Source organism: Petaurus breviceps, unplaced genomic scaffold (assembly GCF_028583685.1).
Source record: "Petaurus breviceps papuanus isolate PSGF00001 unplaced genomic scaffold, PetGlider_PUasm1.0 138, whole genome shotgun sequence".
Classification (NCBI taxonomy): domain Eukaryota; kingdom Metazoa; phylum Chordata; class Mammalia; order Diprotodontia; family Petauridae; genus Petaurus; species Petaurus breviceps.
In genome coordinates this window covers 21,843,397-21,865,034 of record NW_027185694.1, presented here as the reverse complement: position 1 = coordinate 21,865,034, position 21,638 = coordinate 21,843,397, and the positions used below count along the sequence as shown (strand labels likewise).

At 39.7% G+C, this 21,638-nt stretch overlaps 1 protein-coding gene across 6 annotated transcripts in view; it reads left to right on the top strand.

Moving 5' to 3' along the window:
- NPRL3 (NPR3 like, GATOR1 complex subunit) overlaps positions 1–21,638 on the top strand; it is a 79,898-nt gene that overhangs the window by 33,780 nt on the left and 24,480 nt on the right. For all 6 annotated transcript variants that reach the window (XM_069107567.1, XM_069107576.1, XM_069107613.1 and 3 more), the window contains 2 exons: positions 10,883–11,020; positions 12,451–12,607. In XM_069107567.1, coding sequence (XP_068963668.1) covers positions 10,883–11,020; positions 12,451–12,607 — 295 coding nt within the window. The remainder of the gene's footprint in view (positions 1–10,882; positions 11,021–12,450; positions 12,608–21,638) is intronic.

Here is a 21,638-nt window from a genome sequence, read left to right as displayed (position 1 = left end):
TTTTTTTTTTTTTTTTTTTTGCCTTTTGGAGGGCAGTTGGGGTTAAGTAACTTGCCCAAGGTCACCCGGCTAGTTTTTGTGTGTGTGGGTGTTAAGTGTCAGACACGGGAACTGAACTCGGGTTCTGCTGGCTCCAGGGCCAGCGCTTTACTCCCTGTGCAACCTAGCTGCCCCTCCTCTTTGTTACTCTTGCTTTATCACCTTGGACCTTAGTGTCTTTGTATTTCAGTTGGGAATAATGATGGTACAGGTCCCAAGGCATTTGGGAAAACAATTCATTTAAAAAGTCTCTCAGTTAAATAAGCTTGGTAGATTCAGTAGATTTAAAATAAAAAGAGTTCAGGGATGTCTAGGTGGCATAGTGAGTAGAGCACCGTCCCTGGAGTCAGGAGGACCTGAGTTCAAATCCGGCCTCAGACACTTAACGCAAAAGCTAGCCATGTGACCTTGGGCAAGTCACATAACCCCAATTGCCCTCCCCCCCAAAAAAGCAAAAATAAATTAATCAATTAAAAAAATAAAAAGAGTTCTGTTCTCTACCTGGGCTAGTCAGTGGAAGTTTTCAAATATCATTATGTGCAGAGCCTTGGGTAAGTTTATCTTGTGCTTTGGCATGCTACCTTCATACTTTTGATTGTCTAGATGGAAGGTACTAGGAAGGAAGTGAATTTCTCATTTCTCTGATAAACATTATTTTGAATCTGATTGACTCTCTATCAGGAATTATGCTTTCTTCAGATAAGGGCTGATGATACCATAGACAGTCTTCATGTTCCCCACAAATTCTAGAATTCTGTGACTTCACGACTGAATCTCCTTTAGGCTATGGTCCATTCTTTAATCCTTATAAAGTTAGAGCCAAATATCCTGGAGCAGCAAATGCATGTGTTTGGAGTAACCTGGCTTTGCTGACATTATGTTCTAAGAAGACAAGGCAAAAGTAAGGAGGCTATCAGAAGGAAGGGAGAAAGGGAAGAGAAGAGGAGAATTATGTGCTCAGCCTTAGGCCCCGAGTTTGGCATTTTAAATTTCCTAAACAGGTTCTGGCTCTGTATTAAAGAAGGCAAATGTGTTTATCTTTTATGTAGAAAACAGATTGGACACCACAGTGTTGTGATGACCAGTGCTCTGGACCTCACACCCAAGTGCAAAATCATCTATTGGAGATCCTAAATTTCCTTGCAAACTATCCCAAGTCACCACATTATGGGCCAAGGCTTTCAATATGCTTCCATAGTTATTTGAAGGTTTGGATCAACTCCAAGGGGGCCCTTCCTGCCTTTGGCATGCAGTTAGCAGTTTATTTCCTACAAAGCCTTTTCAGACAATGCCATTAATATCAAAGTGAATGGAAAGAAAAACACTGGGGATCAGAACCATTTAGGTTCTAAAGTTCTGTTCAGCTGAGTAGGTTATGGGCATTTAAAATGACAGTTTAAAAAGAAAGAAAATTCCTTCTTTCCTCTCCTCTCTCCTCTTCCCAGTGACCACTTCAGTGTCAGGTTTTTCTGTTTACCTTGTTGCTATGAAGTCTTTCAAGGACCTTCTCAGTAGCCAGAGGAGAGCTGAAAATTACATTCTCCTCATTCTTTTTATGGTCTGGAGCATTACTTTAATTGGTGTTTCAGCAGTGTTTTGGATGGAGTTAAAGCCTCCAGCTTTAAGGGTACATTCCTTTTCAGTGCAATATTTGTATGCCATTATCTTCTAGTTCAAAATCTTTTTGTTGAGGGGTAGCTGCAGTACACATTACTTGGAAGAAGTGACTAGAGTACATGGAAGGAGACAGATCAGACATTGAATAACAACTAGGTAGAAAACCCTTCCCCACAGAGGAGTATTAATCACATTTCTGTAGGACTTTAGTTTACAAAGTTCTTTCCTCACAATTCCTCAGAGAGATAGGTTAGGGCAAGTATTATGCCTATTTTACAGTTAAGGAAACTGAACTACTTTGAGGTAAAGTGACTAGAGCTGGTGGTAGAGCTGAGCCTCAAACCTAATTCTAGCCTCCTTCCAAGCCCCATGATGTCAAACCTCATTCTGTATTTTAATTTTTTTTTTCAGTTACATGTAAACAGTGGGGCAGCTAGGTGGTGCCGTGAATAGAGCCTGGCCTGGAGTCAGGAGGACCTGAGTTCAAATCTGGCCCCAGACACTAAACACTTACTAGCTGTGTGACCTTGGACAAGTCACTTAACCCCAATTGCCCTGCCTTCCCCCTCCAAAAAGCAAAAAAAAAAAAAAAAGATAAAACGATCAATTACATGTAAACAACTTTTTTAAAAATTAAAAAAAAAATTTGAGTACCAAATTCTCTTCCTCTTTCCCCTTCTTGATAAGGCAGGCAATTTGATATAGCTTATACATGTACAGTCATGCAAAATATTTCTCTATTAGCCATATTGCAAAAGAAAATACAGACCAAAAAAAACAAGAATAATAAAGAAACTTTATAAGTATGCTTTAGTTTTCATTCAGATGCCATCAGTTCTTTCTGTGGAAGTAGATAGCAGTTTTCATCATAAATCCTTTGTAATTATTGGATCGTTGCAGTGCTGAGAATAAGCTAGATAATTCACAGTTGATCATTGTACAAATTGCTGTTATGGTATACAGAATTCTCCTGGTTCTGTTCATTTCACTTTGCATTAGTTCATGTAAGTTCTTCCCAGGTTTTTCTGAATGCATCCTACTCATCATTTCTTATAGCACAATAGTATTCTGTCATAATCATATATCACAACCTATTCAGCCATTCCCCAGTTGATGGGCATCTCCTCAATTTCTAATTCTTTGCCACCGTAAAAAGAACTCTTATAAATATTTTTGTACATATAGGTCCTTTTCCCTTTTTTAAATGTCTTTGGGGCACAGACCTAGTAGTGGTATTTCTGGGTCAAAAGGTATGCAGTTTTCTAGTCCTTTGGGCTTAGTTCCAAATTGTTCAACAGAATAATTGAACCAGTTCATAACTCCACCACCAGCAGTACATAGGTCTCAATTTTCCCACATCCCCCCTAACATTTGTCATTTTCTTTTTCTGTCCTCTTAGCCACTCTGATAGTTGTGAGGTAGTACCTCAGAGTTTTTTAAATTTGCATTTTTTCTAATCAATAGTGATGTAGAGCATTTTTCATATGACTAAAGATAGGTTTTGTTTCTTCTTTCTGCTGACTTTTAAGTCTACTAAGTTCTTTCCATTACATCAAGCTGCTTCCCAGATGATCACTTCTTGTTTGCTTTTTTGCATGTAATTGCTTATATCTATGCTTTCTGCTTGTTAGAGGAAAGGATAAGGATTTGAAATACTTGTATTATGAGTTTGAAATGACAGGGTATATATATGATATTTCCTTGACTCCTAATTCTGGAGTATTCAGATGAATATTTGAATTTTGTTTAAAACGAAACATCTATAAATAGAAAGGATTTCACCTTCTCCACTGAGGAATTTTTGCTCTAGCTTTTTTAACAGAATGAAAAAGAAGGATGGGGGCGGCCAGGTAAGAGGCCAGGTAAGGCAGCAAGTAAGAGCTCCAGTGTTGAGAAGACCTGGAGATCGAATCCCGGGCTCAGACACTTCGCACCCACCCAGAAACATCTCGCCTTGTAACCTTGAGCAAGTTACTTAACCCCAATTGCTTAGGGGCGGCCAGGTGGCTCAGCGAGTAAGAGTACCGGCTCCAGTGTTGGGATGACCTGGAGATCGAATCCCGGGCTCAGACACTCAGCCCCACACCCAGAAATAACTGGCCGTGTAACCTTGAGCAAGTTACTTAACCCCGATTGCTTAAAAAAAAAAAAAGAAAAAAAAAAAGAAGGATGAAAGATCTATGTCTATGAATAGCCAGGTGGCACAGTGGGCCTGAAGTCAGGAATACTCAACTTTCAGTGTTCAAATCCAGCCTCAGACACTTACTAGCTGTGTGACCCCAGTCAGGTCACCCTGTTTGCCTCAGTTCCTCATCTGTAAAATAAGCTGGAGAAGGAAATGGAAAATCACTCCAGTATCTTTGCCAAGAGAACCCCAAAATGGGGTCATGAAAAGTTGGGCACGACTGAACAACTGAATGGGAAAATAAGATGATAATAAAACATTGTTTCATTTTTTAGTTCTGTAATATCACCATAATAGCAGAAATAGCAGCAGTTAAAATTGAATCACTTAGGGCAGACAGGTGGTGCCGTGAATAGAGCACCAGCCCCAGCCCTGGAGTGAGGAGGACTTGAGTTCAAACCAGCCTCAGACACTAACACTTATTAGCCGTGTAACGGTGGACAAGTCACTTAACCTCAATTGCCCTGCCTTCCCCCCTCCAAAAAGCAAAAAAAAAAAATTTTGCACCACGTAGATGATTCTCACTTAATACATTTCTTACTCTCTCCTGTTTATTTAAGAAGCTGAAACCATTTTTCAGAGTTTAGTATAAGAATCACAATCCTGGAATACCCCAGACCAAAGACAAGCAGTGCTCTGTAAGCTAAGGAACAGCCTACAGCATGACTTTATCAGCTCCAGACATGTTTTATTAATACTCATTCCCTAATGAAGTCAGGATCAGTGCATTTAAATATAGGAACCAAGGGAGAAACCCATGGATTTCCCCATCATATTCTTTAACCTTGTTAAATCCTATTATTATACATTCACCCTCTGAAGGACTTTGTAAAAAAGAACAATAGTCTGTTTCTCCTCCCAGACCCTCAGGCCCTATAGCAATAGCTCAGTTTTATTAATGTAGTCCTTCGGGAATGTGGTCATTAAGGCTAGATCTGTTCCTTCTCTCAGATCATAGTGATAGCTCACACTAGCCCCACTTTTAGTTTAGGTTATTATGATCACTGACGGTTGTTTTGCTTCTCTGGGGAAAAACATCAAGTTAACTATCCTGATGGAGAAGATTCATTAAAAGGAAAGACAGGAAAGACTGCTTAAAAATTGAGAGCTGACCTGCATAAATATCTAGTTAAGATTTTCAGAATGTCCATGTACAGAATGGCATACCTTGGTTAGCAGAGCACACTGGGATGAAAAAACTATGTTCAGAGAGGTACTGTCCCTGGATTTGGAGTTAGAAGGTTGCTTTTGCTACTTCATAGCATTGCTTTGGGCATGTTACCACATCAAGGCTCTATGATTTAGTTGTTGTGGATTCACCTACACATCTTAGAAGATGGTCTTTGTGAGTGCCTATATCTAAAAATTCATTATTGTATGGTCAGTCTTTTGGTCTCTGAATTCAGCAGCATTGGTCCTCGGACAGGTGGGATCTATTATATGAATAGCCAGTTATATCTATTATATGAATAGCCAGGTGGCACAGCTGGGCCTGAAGTCAGGAATACTCAATTTTCAGAGTTTAAATCCAGCCTCAGACACTTACTAGCTGTGTGACCCCACCCCAGGAAGGTCACTAACCCTGTTTGCCTCAGTTCCTCATCTGTAAAATAAGCTGGAGAAGGAAATGGCAAATCACTCCATTGTCTTTGCCAAGAGAACCCCAAAATGGAGTCATGAAGAGTTGGGCACGACTGAACAACAACTGAATGGGAAAATAAGATGATAATAAAACATATCTATTCAGACAGGATAGTTCAGTCCCTAGGTTAATACTTCAAGCCTTTCCCTCTTGATGTGACCCAACAGAACTTGCATTCCATTAGTATGACCTTTGAAAGCCCAGAATTTGCTCATTGAAAGGTCCTTTGAAGGGAAAGTCATTAAACCTTTTTTTGAGTCCTTTTCCCTCATCTGTGAAATATGAATAATACTTGCATCACCAAAATGGCAGAGTTGTTGTGAGGAAAGTGCTTTGTCAACTACAAAATGCTATGGAAATATAAACTCTTGTTCATACTTTAATTATAGGTAAGACATAAATGTTGGCCAAAATAAGCCATCTAGAAAAAAGAATTCTCATAATAGGAATCAGCCTATGAAGTAAGGAGCTTCCAAAAAGTAGGATTTGGGCATGTTTTTGTTTCTCCTTTTGCTGGTATTTCAGAGAGACGATTCAGTGCCGTGGGAAGAGCACTTGATTTGAATTTATAGGACCTGGGTTGGGATTGGGCCCCAATCTCCTCATCTGTAGAATGGGGAGTTACCTAGATGCAGTCTCTTCTAGCTATCATCTGTTACCCCCTCCTAATTATGTAGGCCCTTTCTGAGAGAAGAGAGAATGGTTTATTTTTACCTGTAACTTACTTAACCACAAGTCTTACCAACTTTGTTGATGTGGGTTGGTTAGAGGAAGTTAGGGGGACCACTGGCAGAAAACAGGGGCTTCGGATAAAAATATGACCGTTCACCTTTATGTAGCCCTTTTTGTTTAAAAGGATGCCGCATATGTTATCTCATTTGATCTTCACACTTCCTATAAGTCATATGAATTATTCTTTTTTAATAGATTAAGCAACTGGGGCTACAGGAAGTTGAATAACTGGACAGTGTCACACAAGCCAGTGAATGGCAGAATTGGGACTTAAATACAGGATATTCCAAAAGTAATAGAACAGTCTTAAGTTTTAATAGGATTTCCAAATTCCAAACAGGTGTTCTTTCAACTGCAGCATGCTGCTTTTCCATAGAATAGCTCATTCTTGATACTCTGGCTTTTCCTAGCCATAGCCAGTGGTCCCATAGTGTGCCCCTGACTGGAAGGTCAGTGTCTGTGCAGCACTAGAACCCTGAGTGTCCTTTCTTTGATGGCTCTCAGTTCTTCACAGGCATGATGCAAAAAAGTAGATTGTGTTATTTCCATAGCATACCGGTCTTATTCTCTGTTGACATTCAGGGGACCCACTTCGCATTCATTGGCACTGCATTTCTTCAGATTTCTGGTGTTGGAAATAGACAAGGCAGTGATTGTACTTGACCTCCAAGTGAAATGAAATAGGATCTAAAGGACACTCGGTCTTTGTTTTTCCAGATTGGGGCCTGAATGCCTTAGCAGAGCAGGAAATGTTTCCTAATATAACCCCCTTCTACCAGCAGGACTGACATAATTTAGTCAAAAGTCTGGTCATATATTTTAAAGATGTTGATGTTGCAGAGAATCTAACTAGACAACTTTTCCATTTCTCCAGTGCATTTAGATAGAGAGAAGCTATAAATATGGACACAGGTGTAATTATTGTTGCTTAATTTATGATTGTGTACAAAGCATAAAACTTACTGGGTTTTTTATTGTTTTTAAAAAATTTTTCAAGTACAAGTATTTTTAGAATAATTATTCTACTCCTGCCATTACCCTTCCCGCCCACTGGACAAATCAAAAAACATACAAACCCCCAAACCATACCCTTCAGTACCTGTCTACAGCAAAACAAATTCTTACATTAGCCATATCTTTAAATGTATGTGTTTTTCTGGATTTTAAGTTTATCACTTCTCTGTCAGGAGGTGAATAACATGTTTTATCTTTGTTTTGGACTCATAGTTTATTGTTTCTTTGGTCAGAGTTCTAAAGTCTCTCAAAGTTGTTTTTTCTCTATAATGTTACCATTGTACAAATTGTTCTCCAGCTTACTTCACTCTGCATCAATTCATAAAGGTCTTCTCGGTTTCCTCCAAAATTGTCCATATAAAACTTATTGTTAAAGTTTTTCCCAGGACCCTTCTTTAGACATATTCTACAAACAAACTATCTTTATTGATTATTCTATGGCAAAGCATTAGGAATGTTCTCTAAGAGTTTTTTTCATTTTATCTTATTTTTCAGTTAACAAGCATTTATTTCCTTTCCATACAAAGTCCAAAAGAAAAATAAATATGTATAATCAAGCAAAATAAATCCCCACAGTGTCATCTAATGTCACATTCTATATTTTGAATCCATCACCAGTCTGTCAGGAGATAGATCGTTGTATTCATCATCAGTCCTTCATCAGCAATATTCTTTTTTTTTGGTGGGGGGAGGAGAAATCAAGGCAGTTGGGCTTAAGTGACTTGCCCAAGGTCACACAACTAGTAAGTGTCAAGTATCTGAGGCCGGACTGGAACTCAGGTCCTCCTGACTCCAGGGCCAGTGCCCTGCGCCACTCACTGCGCCACCTCACTGCCCCAATTAGCAATATTCTTAAAAGAACACTATTCATGTCTTTTTATGTTCTGAAATCTCCTGACCTAAAAATGTACAGGATGCTTATTTGGAAAACAGACAAGTCATCTTGTAGCAGTCTCGTGCAAGGAAAAGAGCTTGCCCTAGGCAATGGTTGTCAGTCAATTATAACAAATATCCACACCCAAATTGGCGTCAGAAAAGTCAAAAGAAATGATTAAAAGCATGATAGAAGGAAAATGACATGATACCAGTAACATTGAAGGCTGTGTAGACTAGTTTCATCTCAGTAATTTCCAGTTATGCTGACTGTCTTTATTCTCTCATTCTCTCTTTTTTTCTACTCTTTTGCAGAGTTGAGGTGTAGTAGAGAGAGTATTTGGGAGGCTAGGTGCTGCAGTGGAATCAAATCCAGCCTTAGACACTTACTAGCTGTGTGACCCTGGGCAAGTCACTGAACCCTGATTGCCTCAGTTTCCTTATCTGTAAAATGAACTGGACAAGGAAATGGCAAACCACTCCAGTATCTTTGCCAGTAAAATGCTAATAGGGTCACAGAGAATTGGACATGACTGAACTGTTGTTCACAAAGAACACTGAGATAGAAGTTTGGAGACCTAGATTCACATCTCACCTCTTCTGCTAGCTAGGCATCTAAAGTGAATGAGATGATTTCTAAGGACTTCTCCAGCTCTGATATCTCTGTTATGCATATGAAAGCATCTTTGTATGGGTCCTACTACTAGTGTCCTCCTTTGTGTGGAGCTAAAGAGTCTATTAGAGACTGGAAAAATCATCCTCCAATATCTGAGATCAACCTGTGGAATTAGGGATGGCTCATTTCCCAGTGGCTCACATATAAGGTGGAGAGTCCAAGCTGCAAGGGACCTTTCATTTTTTCTAATTTAACTTCTGACAGTTAGAACTGTATAAAAGTAGAATGGCCTCTATGAAGTAATGTGTTCCCTCTTGCTGCATATTTTTCAGGCAAACTATGCAGGACCACATTTTGAGATTCTTTTTAGAGTAAGGGTGGGACTAGATGGCCTTTTAGATCTCATCCAACTCTAAGATCCTCACATTCTTTGTTGGATTTATCTAAGTATTTTAATTGGTTCTATATAACTATAACTAAAAGGGATAGGAAATGGGTCTATCCTGAATGCACTGGCCAGGTCTCCTTTCCTTTTTACATGCCCTTTCATGCATTAAGCCACATCTCATTCTCCTTCAGTCTCAGATGCCACTCAAACATCCTGCCTCAGTTGTTGTTTATTATAATTTATACAGCTCTCTACATTACTAGTCTGAGTCCAAGCTCCACTGTCTTGGTAACTTTTTTGCTTTTCTTTTATTTTTTTTTGGCGGGGGGGTTGTGTTTTTTTTTTTTTTTTGCTTTTTGGAGGGGGGAAGGCAGGGCAATTGGGGTTAAGTGACTTCCCCAAAGTCACACAGCTAGTAAATGTTAAGTGTCTGAGGTCGGATTTGAACTCAGGTCCTCCTGACTCCAGGGCCAGTGCTCTATTCACTGTGCCACCTAGCTACCGCTGTCTTAGTAACTTTTACTGCTCTGTATAGTTCATTTGTGGTTCATCTTGGGGTTCATTTTCTGACTCATATTTTAGGTTCCACTCATGCTACATTCTTGTGATCCTTCTTGTGGCTTTTTCCATGTTAAATTTCTAAAACAAAGAATCATATTTGTTTTCCTTGTCCCATCTTTCCACATATCCTAAAAATAATGGATATTAAAATAATACATTCTGAATATAAAATTTGTCTGGTAAAATATACATTTTGAGGGGCCCCTTTTTCCCACCCAGAGCCTAGCCTAATTTTTTGCTCAGGTCTTTTCTAGTTTCAGCTTTTGGCCAGTTTTTGAGCCTTATCCATTATAAGAGGCATGATACATCCTTTCCTTACTATAGTAGGTGTTTGACTATTTGTCTTCAGATATTTGAGGGCTGCTATGTGAAGGAGAATTTGGAAGAAGGCTTATTCTATGTGGTCACAGAGGGTAGAAGTAGGAACATTCACTCAAAGTTTTGTAAATTTAAATTTAAGCTTATATAAGGACACATTTCCTAACAAAGCTACCCAAAAGCAGCACTGATTGCCTCTGGAGGTAGGAGGCTTTCCTTCATTCAAGGTCTTTAGACAAAGGTTGAGTGGTTATTCATCAGATATGTTATTGAGGGGATTCTTTGTATGGGTTCCATATGATGACTGTTGAAGTCCCTCTGACTGAAATTCTATGAAGATTCTGTGCAGAACAGATGCTGAAGTCATGGTTAGTGAGGCAGAAACCCGGCTGTGATGAGCTGTTGAGAAGAAGGCCTATAACTGAATTCAGTGTTTTGTGCCAGACATGTGCTCTTTCTCTTCATTGGTCTCTGGGGACAGTGATGATCAAAGATTCTCCCAGTTGGTTTTTTCAGCATTGTTACTGAATTGTAGATCCCAAAGCTAGAAATAAAGAATGTGAGTGATTCCGATCATGCATTTTCTTCATTTTCCAAGGAATAACAACCTTCCTCCTGTGGTTTTTTTATGGTAAGGGAACAGTTTAATATCCACTTTTGTGTTTCTTCTGACAAGCAGGAGCAGGTTGAATGAGAAACAGAATACCCAGGTTGCGATTTAATTTGTGAAATTTCAGTAAGTGGGTCTTTGTAATGTGCTGAACATGTAAAAGTAAATCTCTTGTCAAAAACCATTTAAGAAAGTCCTACTAAAAGAGTGAGACAGCCTTGGTGCGGTTTGATGCAGCAGGACGCAGGTTCCACAAACAACTGATTGTTATCTTTGGTTTTCTGCAGCCTGTGTACCACTGGTGTGGTACGGTTACATATCAACAATTGGCTGGAAGTGAGCTTCTGCCTGCCTCATAAAATCCATTACGTCGCAACGAATTTTATACCTCCTGAAGCCATTGAAAGAAGCCTGAAAGCTATTCGGTAACTACATCATGTTCTCCAAGGGGCTTATGCTCCCGCTTCTCTCCAGTAATTCCTAGATCATTGTCGTCCTTTCTGTATTACTCTGTGTCCTCTACTCCAAACATTTTGCTAATCACACTAGTTCTGAAAGCTATTGGACCCACACAGGTCAGGAGCTTTTACTCCCTTCCTTCCTACTTCAGAAATGGGCAGTGGGGTTCTGCCATTTGTCCTAGTCAAAATATGATAGGCTTTTTATTTTAGATGAGGCAGTGCCCAGGAATGGCTGAAATGCCCATCCCTTTGCTCTGTCCCTCCTGTACCCAGGACGAGTTTAGATCTTTTTCCTGTGATCTCCGCCCTAGGCCTAGCGACCATTTGTTTTACCTCATGAAGACCAGGTTTCAGGGGACTGAGCTGCAGCCCAGGGCTAAGCTAAGCAATTCATTTTTAACTTTTTGCCAGTCTGACTTAGTCATCATGGGGCTGCCTTCTCAAGGCCTTTCTTGATTCTGATTGAGTTCTTCACCAAATTTGCAAATTTCCGTCAAAGAAATAGGTTATAAAAACTTGCTCCTTTTGGTTCTTCAGAGAACCAGAGTTGGTGTGGTACCTTGAAAAGGGTGCTTGCTTTGTTGTCAAGAGTCCTGCTTTCCCTAAAAAAGTTTCCTTGCTCCTAAAGACCTCTTCAATTTAGGCTTTTGTTTGACTTTTGTTTCTCACACAGAAAGCTTTCCTTTTGGAGAGCTTGCATTTCAAAAGTTTTCAAAGCACTTTCCTTGTAACATATGGTTATTGTCCCCATTTTGCAGAATGCAAACCCTGGCCTTTTGATTTTAAGTCTAGTACCTCTGTCCAGACTGTATAGAGAGAACTGTATTCCCCCAGGTATATTTCTAGCTGATTTTAGAAGCACTTATCACATTTCTTACCTCCTTTTTGCCATTTTTCCTGACACAATATCTGCCTTATTTCCCCCTGCTTGTTCCCTTAAGTTATTTAATACCTCTTGGCATTTGCAATTTGGACTTAGCATTGTACACCAGGGCACAGGTGTCAAACACAGATCTGTGGGCTGTGTCAGCCCACAGTACTCCTGAGGACAGCCCAAACCAGATTAAAATATAATTGAGAAATCTTTAATAAAATAGGTAAAAATACAGTAAAACATAAATAATGTGGCATTTTAAAACTAAGTTAATATGCAGCCCATGGGGATCCTTATGTCCAGATTAGTGACTCTTTTCTTTTTGAGTTTGACAGCAGCATAGTAGGGTACAGTAGGTGAAGCTGCCAAGTTCAGACTTGCTTCCATGGACCCCTTGAGCCCTCTTGTAGGCCCCCATATAGCCTGTGCAGGTTGTGTGCTGAAGCAGACCCTGGCCCTTTGCTACTCATTGCTTTGTCTGATATTGGAATGATTCCAGTTAACGTTTCTCCTGTGTTAGGCCTTACCATGCCTTACTGCTGCTCAATGATGAGAAGTCCCTGCTCAATGAACTCCCATTAGACTGTTCCCCTGCCCTTGTGAGAGTGATTAAGACCACTTCTGCTGTGAAGAATCTGCAACAGCTGGCTCAGGATGCTGACCTGGCACTGCTGCAGGTATGTGTAAGAGAGGCAACGTTGGCTGAATGGCTGTGATTGGTGGAGACCACTCTCTCATGATGGGTGTGAGCAAGAAGATGGCAGGGAAGAAGGGATCAGCAGGAAGGAGGACCACATTCCATACCCCAGAGACGATCAGTACTGTGTAGTCTGCATGTAGAGAAAGGGGAGTAGCTGTTCATAATGAAAGTCAAAAGTCAAAAGCATTGCAACAAATAGAAACCAGGAAACTGGTATTTCTCCCAGGGTGACCCCTTAACTTTTCCTATACCCTTTAGCAAGATGTTCTTTGCTCTGGCCCTTAATATAAAATCTAAAAAATACTTCATAACCTTCACATTGGTATCAGATGATTTGGAACGGAATTCCAGCTCAGTTAGCCAGAGATACCTGACACTTAAGCAGTTGTTATAGTTAGGCAGCCAGTTATCAGTTTCTTAGATGTTCCCTGTAATAGCTATACTTACCTTCCTCCTGATACTCATGTTTTCTCAGCATATGTTCATAGAGCAGCTAGGTGGCACAGTGGATAGAGTACCAGGCCTGGAGTCAGGAAGACTCATTTTCCTGAGTTCAGATCCAGCCTTACACACTTACTATGACCCTACTACACCCTTACTAAGTGACCCTGGGCAAGTTGCTTAATCCTTTTGCCTCAGTTTCTTAATCTGTAAAATGAGCTGGAGAAGGAAATGGAAAACCACACCAATATCTTTGCCAATTAGACTCCCGATTGGGTCATGAAGAGTCAGACACTGAAAAACAACTGAACAACAATATATATGTTTGTACGTTTAGTAAAATAAGATAGAACGTTGAAAGCTAAGCATTGGACCATTCAGGTGGCACCTAAATTGTATGTTTCTTCTTGCATATTCATTGTCCCTTAGAAATTACTTATTTTTTTACTAGAGAATGTAAAAGGTAAAGGATTAGAATAAGATTATTTGGATGGTAGATAAGGAGAGAGATTGAAGACTAGGAAACTGCTAAATTGTTCCCCTTCCCTTGTGGAAGTGATTAAGACCACCTTTGCTCTGAAGAATCCGCAGCTGCTCACTCAGAATTACTGACGGTCTGTATGAGCGAGGCAGTGTCCTCTGAAAAGGCTCCATTAATTAGTTTTAAAACTTCATAGTATCTCATGGCAACCAAGGGATGAGAAATGCTGGGCTCTTCTCCTAGGAATATTTTATTACAGTCTTTCTGACCAGTTTTAAAAGTTAAAGATGCTTCTACCACTTGCCTTTAAGACTACTCTTCTTAAAAGTTCTGTTAGCAGATTTTTCCAAAGTTTTCCTTGGCTGCTGCCTCCTGCTTCTCCTCACATTAGTCAGACACTCTTGGACCACCCTGAATAATCCTTTTCCCAGCTGGGCTTTTACATAGATGAGACAGATGCATCTCTCTCTTTTTTTTTTAATTTCTGGATGGTTCTCATAGAATCCTAGAATGGCAAGGCCAGAAGGGATCTTTGAGATCACTATTCCAACTCCCTTTCATCAATGAAGCCCAGAGAGGGGAAATGAATCCCCAGCATTGTGCAGCTAGTTAGTAGTAGAGCTTGGATAAGTTTCTATGCTCTGAGGTTCATGTTGTTTATACAATAACACACTGCCTTCCATCTCCCAGGCAGCTAGATGGCACAGTGCTGGACGTGGAGTCAGGAGGACCTATCCCCCCTCAGATAATTGCTAGCTGTGTAACCCTGAGAAAGTCATTTAACCTCAGTTTTCCTCAGTTTCCTCAACTGTAAATGAGGATAATAACAGCACCTACCTTTCAGGGTTATTGTGAGAATCAGATATTTGTTAAATGCTTAGAACAGTGCCTGGCACATAATAGGTGCTATATAAATGCTTATTTCCTCAGTTTTCTCATCTGAAAAATAGGGACAATAATAATAATAATAATACCTACCTCCCAGGATTATTATAAGGATCAAATATTTGTAATACTTTACAAACTTTAAAGCACTAGATAAATGCTAGCTATTATTATTTTACTACATTTTTCTGATCTTATCAGTGAGCCTTTCTTCCTGATCTGTTATTGTCTGGGGGGGATAGGTGGTGCAGTGAATAGAGCACCGGCCCTCGAGTCAGGAGGACCTGAGTTCAAATGTAGCCTCAGACACTTATCACAAAACTAGCTGTGTGACCTTGGGCAAGTTACTTAACCCCAACTACCCTACTTTCCCCCCTCCAAAAAGCAAAAAACCAAAACCAAAACAAGCAAACAAACAAAAAGACATGTTCCATTGAATCCATTTGAAATATCAATAAGCACTCCCAAAGAATCTGTTGGGTTTTTAAATTTTTTTCCTATTAGCCTTTTAAAAAGTGGGGTAACATGTTTGGTGCTCTGGAAACATCAGATCATTTAGGAAATTTTATGAATTTTCATAACTTTTGATGAGGGCTCTGAGAAAAGCTAGAAGGGGTCAAGGCAACATCCTCTTGTGTGGTTACCTGAGGCAGGAAGTAGCACTTGAATATCCACAATATCCCATTGCTTTCCAGTTTGACCATGCTCATATCATACATGTTGGCAAAAGTGACTTTATGTATTTGACCACTTCCTGGAGGGGAAATGGATTGGTCTGGTTTTGGGGAGATAACCTGTGGTCTTTCATTGTAGAAAGAGTCTTAGAGGTAGAGTTTAGTTTCTGGAGCAGTATGGTATGATGGAAGGAGCTCTGGACTTGGAGGTAAGAGAAGTCTGGAGCCAGCCCCTGCTTCTGGCCCATCGGAGGTATAACCATGGCCATGTCATAGAATCTCTCAGCCTCAGTTTTCTCATCTGAGAAATGAGGGTAATACCTTTAATGTCTAGCACTCGGGGCTGTTGTAAGAATATAATGAGATCATACATATATACTTAATTTTGCGTATTATAATGTGATTGTAGGGGCATCAGTATCTCTGAGCCTTCATTTTTTCTGTAAAATGGGGTGTAATAAACCTTGGAAATGCTCTAGGACTGTAAGTCATTTGTCAGACTGGATGAGGTAATGCTGCCCTGGGCTTGGAAGTTGTCAGTCAGATTATATTTAAGGGATTTCATTCCACCTCCTGCTGCTTTCAAGTTAAAAACACAAAAAAGAACTTGCTTTCAGGTGAATATGAAGAAGGAAAGAGAATGTCTTTGAAAGTTTGAGTCCCACAGGGAAGAGATTCTGTAATCATTAAATGACAACTTAAATTTTAAAGTAATTATTGATATATTTTGCTTTTACATTTAAAAAATTTTTTCACTCAGATTTTTAAAAAATATATCTATCACTTTGTTCAGTCAGAATGAAAGAATTTCAGAATTGGAATAGAGTTCAGAGGTTATCAAGTTTATTGCATACCTGAATCAGGAATCCCCACTGTCAAATCCCCAAATATTCATCTTGTCCTCAATGAATGCTTCCAGTGATGGGGAACTCACTTTCCAGTGAGGCAGCCCATACCATTTCTGGATGATAGGTCTGATTAATTAGAAAGTTATTACTTATGATGAGCCCAAATCTTCCCCCCTGTAATTTGCCATCATTAGTCCTTATTCTGCTCTCTGGAGCTAATCAGATTCAGATTAATTACTCATCAGTCCTTCACAATCTGAAATCTAGTTTTCTGTCATCTCCATCTTTTCATTCTCTCTCCTGAGCACCTCCTACGCTTTAGGAATCATTCTTTTCAGAATTGGTGAGTTGGGCTTATATGTGTCCCAGGAGTAGAACTACCTAAAGTAAGTAGAGGTTACATAAAAGATTAAGGTAGCAGACTGATTAATGATGTCACCATAATCATCATCCCTCACATCTACCCGGAGCACTACAGTCTGGCTTCTACAAAAACTGAATGAACCAAGCAGAACAATGGTAGCTATTATCCTCATGGTTCAGAGGTTAGGTGACTTGCTCAGGGCTACACAGCTATTAAATTTAGAAACCAGCTCTTGAATCTAGGAGAATGAGGAGATTAGAAACCTTCCTACTGTGCAGTGTGGTTGCTGCCTTCTCTCATGAAAAGAGAGCTATCTCGATAACTGTAAAAATGTAGAATGCATTTAAAAACAGGCAAAGTAGGAGGTGGAATGTGAAGAGAAACATGGCAGTAAAGGTAAAGGGAAACTTGGATTGTTGAAAGCCACAGAAAATCTCTTAGTTTAATTGGAAGCAAAAATGATGACCACCTGCTCTCTTTTCCCTCTACTGCACAGACAGTAGGATTGATGTTTGCATGTTCCCTTTTTCTGTCCAAGTCATTGATAAGGGTGTTCATGCTTTTAAAGAGAAAAGGAAATCCCCACTCCTGTGTATTTAACAGTCAGTCACTGCATCCATCCATCCATTCATTTATTTATCCATCAAAAACTGATTAGGTGCCCTCTATGTGCAGGACACAATGCTAGGATTTGGGGTGATTACAAAGATGTTTACAACAATATGACCCCCTACCCTCATGGTATTTAACCTGCTAGGGGAGTTAAGATATATACAGATCACTGCAGTACAAGGTATAATGTGACATGGGCTCAAATAAAATGTTATAGACTTTCAGATGATCACTTGTGGTTGGGCTCATGAAGGCTTTGTTGAGAAGATTGCATTTGAACCGGGCAGGATTTTGATGGGTAGAGATGGGATGGAAGGACATTGTAGAGGGGATGGGGATGGGGGGAAAGTGACCAAAGTGAAGAGTAGAGAAAGCATAAGGGATTGTGAATACTTCAGTTTGTCTGGAACATAAAATTTATTTAGGAATTAGAGATAACGTAGGAAAGGTAGGGTGGGGCAAGGTTATGGAGGTCTGTGTATGTTAGGAGTTTGGACTTTATCCCATATGCAAAAGACAGCCATTGCAGGATTTTGAGTAACAGAAAGGTATAACAAGAGTTGTCTCGAAGAAGATGATTTAATCATGTTTGAAAGATGGATTGAGCCTGAGTATTTGTGAGAATGGTGGTGCCATAGTGAAGAAATAGAGAATTTGGAAAGAAATCATTTGAGAAAGAGGATGAGTTGTTGTGAAGACAGGTGAGACCAAATGAAGGTCTCCTTGTAGGAAACAAATCCTTACTCCCCCCTACCCCCACTCCCATACCACATGTGCATTTGTATATAGACCATTACAACTAGGGGGCAGTCACTGACTTCTCTCAGCTGAAATCTCTCAGAAAAGTATATATTCTATTGCTTCTTTGGAGTTAGTGGAGGCCAGAGAGCTTTTTCATTTTATTTGTGGGCTCACAGATTAAGGAAATTATATGAGTGTTCATGGTTAAGGAGGAAACCAAAATCTGGTCACCAAGAACATTAGAACTTATGAAATTCCCCCTTGGCACAGACTCATGACCCATCCAGTACAATGTAATGTCTAGTCTCTGGGCCATTCAGGGACAATTTAGTTCTTCACCTTTTTGTGTTCTATGGACCCCTCTAGCAACCTGGTCAAGCCTGTGGACCCTTTTCTCAGAATTACTTTTTCAAATGCATAAAATACATAGGATTACAAAGAAAACCAAAGGCTATTGAAAATAAAAATGTAATTTTTTCCCATCTAAGTTCTTGGGTTAAGAATATCTGGTTCATGGGGTGGCTAGGTGGTACAGTGAGTAAGAGCACCAGCCCAGAGTCAGGAGGACCCAGGATTGGTTCCGGCCTCGGATACTTAACACCCACACAAAAAAAACTGCCTGTGTAACCTTGGGCAAGTTACTTAACCCCAATTGCTTAAAAAAAAAAGTATCTGGTTCACTACAAGAAAGTAAGGGGGAAGGGAAAAGATGGGGGGGACATATGAGAGGGCAGACTGGGGAAAGGAGTAATCAGTATGTTTGCCATCTTGGGGTGGGGGGTAGAGATGGGGAGAAAATTTGAAACTCAAAATCTTATGGAAATGAATATTGAAAACTAAAAATAAATAAATTCTGGGAAAAAAATATCTGGTTCAAGGTCTGTATCCCCAAGATACCATAAAACAGGGAAAAGGACCCACATGTACAAAAATATTTATAGCAGATCTTTTCTTGGTGGCAAAGAATTGGAAATTGAGGGGATGCCCATCAATTAGTGAATGATTGAACAAGTTGTGGTATATGAATGTAACGGAATACTATTGTCCTGTAAGAAATGATGAACAGACAGACTTCAGAAAAACCTGGACAGACTTAGATGAACTGATGCTGAGTGAAGTGAGCAGAACCAGGAAAACATTGTGCACAGTAACAGCCACAATGTGCAATGACTGACTTTGATAGACTTAGGTCTTCTGAGCAGTACAATGACATCCATAATGTCTAACTATAAGCATAAGTAACATAATTAAGGAAGTAAAAAGAAAGAAAAAGACAAAATCACTCATCAAACAATCCTTCAGTTTTTCAAATTTCTGTTTGATTATGTTTGGGTGTGTATGTGTTGGGACTCTTGATTATGAATGGCAGCTTGGGATAAGTTTTTGGTGCTGGAACTAATCTCTAGTTAAGGGCCTGATCCTCCATCTTCCTAAAGACAACCTAAGTCCTAAAGACATTCCTAAGTCTTAGGAATCCCCAGTGGGTATGGTTAGTTTTTCCCTTTGATCTGTACTGCTGCTTCATGAACCGTTTCCTTGACCTGGTGCTACTGTTTGTTTTTCTACAGTACCCTTTTTTAATACCACCATTGCCAATAAATAAATATTGATTGCCACTATGGTTGTCTGGAAGTCTAAGCTCTCAAAATGGCTCCTTTGCCCCAGGGCCTATGTCCTAAATTGACCTCTGGTGCTTTTGTTTCTTGTGAATTAAGGGAAGCCATCTACTTTCCTGACTCTGATAGGGAATATACAACTTTGAAAATATTATAGAACAAGCACATCTAAAGGTAGTGGAGCTTGGAGAGGTTCACAGTCACCTCCCTCATTTAGGATTTTATTGAGTTAGGTTCCATGCTCAATGCCCAGGTTGGCCGCCTTCAGGGTTTGGTGCAGTATCTTCCTTAAAGTTTTTTCATGAGTGATTTTAGGATGTACAGGCTGCACTCTCACCCCTACCATTAATATACTTTTTTCAGTTGTTAAGATCTAAGTAGTACCGTCTAGGATGTTCAAATGATGTGCTCAGTCTTCATCAATGTATCCAAACCAAGGTTAAGACCTACTGCTAGTGAGAAACTTGCCTCAGGGTTTAACACCAGTCTCTTCATTATTTTTTATTAAGAAAGAGTGATGATTAATGAATTGCTAGATTACTAAGTGATGGTAAGTGTGTGTGTGTGTGTGTGTGTGTGTGTGTGTGTGTGTGTGTGTGGAGAGAGATAACAGGGGAATGAAGAAACAGGCAGGGAAAGGGGGAGAGACAGAGGTTGAGAGTGTGAGCGCAGACTTGACCAGCACTTTGTACTTTCCTCAGCAGTAGGCCTCTTTTGAGTCCTCCTAATGGCATAGTGAGTTAGGTTCTCAAAGGCTATGCCAGTAGAGCACATGCTTTGGCAGATCCCACAAAAATGAGCAAAAGCTTGTCAGTGGACTATCATCTGAGAGACTCAGCTTAGCTAAGTTTGGAGGGGTTTATTTTCAAGTGGTTAGTCACCAAATGTTGAATTTTTCAGCCACAGCAACTCATTAAGACCAGCTGCTAAAGGCATGAAAGGCTCTGGTCTTCATCACTGGAAGGAGTTGCCTATATCAATGAGATCTTGGCTCACTGGAAATATTGAAAAAGACAGCCAGTACCTTTTATTTCCCTTTTAAATGTGCTAAACCTGTTTATGGAGACATTTCAGAGAATATAAATTGAAATATGATAGCCTACAGGCATGGAAATGTAAGACTAAGAGGAGAATGGATATAAGTTAAGAAAAATTTGGTTAGGCTTCAGGATTGTGAAGTGAAGTAAAGTAAATTAGAGTCCATCTCTGTCTTTTAGTCTATTTAAAGTAAGGATCTTTCTCCCATAAAAATAAGAAGTACAACTTCCTAGTCCTGATTTCCCCTTATAAATTTGGACATGCCCAGAATTGCAACTATAAAAGGGTTTTCCCACAGGAAAGTGATCTCTGGTGGCTTGGGCTTTGTTTAATTTGCTCATTCTAATTCCCTGTAATGGGGCTTCCTTTTGGATAAGTAAGTGCCGCGGGAGAGTAAGACTGCATGAACAGCCTACTTGGCTGTCAGTAGATGTGAGCCTGAGTCCCTACTCTTCTATTTTTGGGCAGCATGAGAAGGAAACTTGGTGGAAGTTACAGGGAGGTAGATTTCAACTTACCATAAAGAATAATTCCCTAAAAACGAGACCCATCCAATAACAGAACAATGTTTCCTTATGGAAAAAAAAGTGAGTTCTTCCTTCCTGGAGGTATTTAAGCTGAGACCAGACGACCACCCACCTGTTAAGTGGTGGCTGGAGCACTGGTCTTGAAATGAGAAGATCTGAGATGAAATCCCAGCTCTGCCCTTACTGCTGGTGACCCTGAGCAAGCCAGTTTCCATTTTTTAACTTTAGTTTCTTCTTATGTAAAATGGAGATATTTATACTACCGACCTTATAGGGAAAAGATCAAATGAGCTAAAATGAACCTTTTGTTTTGTTTTGATTTTTATTTATTTTTAGTTTTCAACATTCACTTCCATAAGATTTCAAGTTCTAAATTTTCTGCCCCTCCCCCAAGACAGTGTGTAGTCTGATTTAGGCTCTACATATACATTCACATTAAACATTTTCACATTAGTTGTGTTGTAAAGAAGAATTAGAACTAATGGGAGAAACCACGAGAAAGAAAAAACAAAAAAAAGAGAGAGCAAGTAAATAATATACTTAGATCTGCATTCAGACTCCATATTTCTTTCTTTGGATGTGGATAGCACATTCTATCATGATTCTTTTGGAGTTGTCTTAGATCCTTACTCATCACAAAATGTGATTGTTACTGTGTACAGTGTTCTCCTGGTTCTGCTTACTGCACTCTGCATCACTTCATGTAAATCTTTCCAGGTTTTTCTGAAGTCCACTGCTCATCTTTCTTACAGAATGGTAGCATTCCATCACAATTCAAATA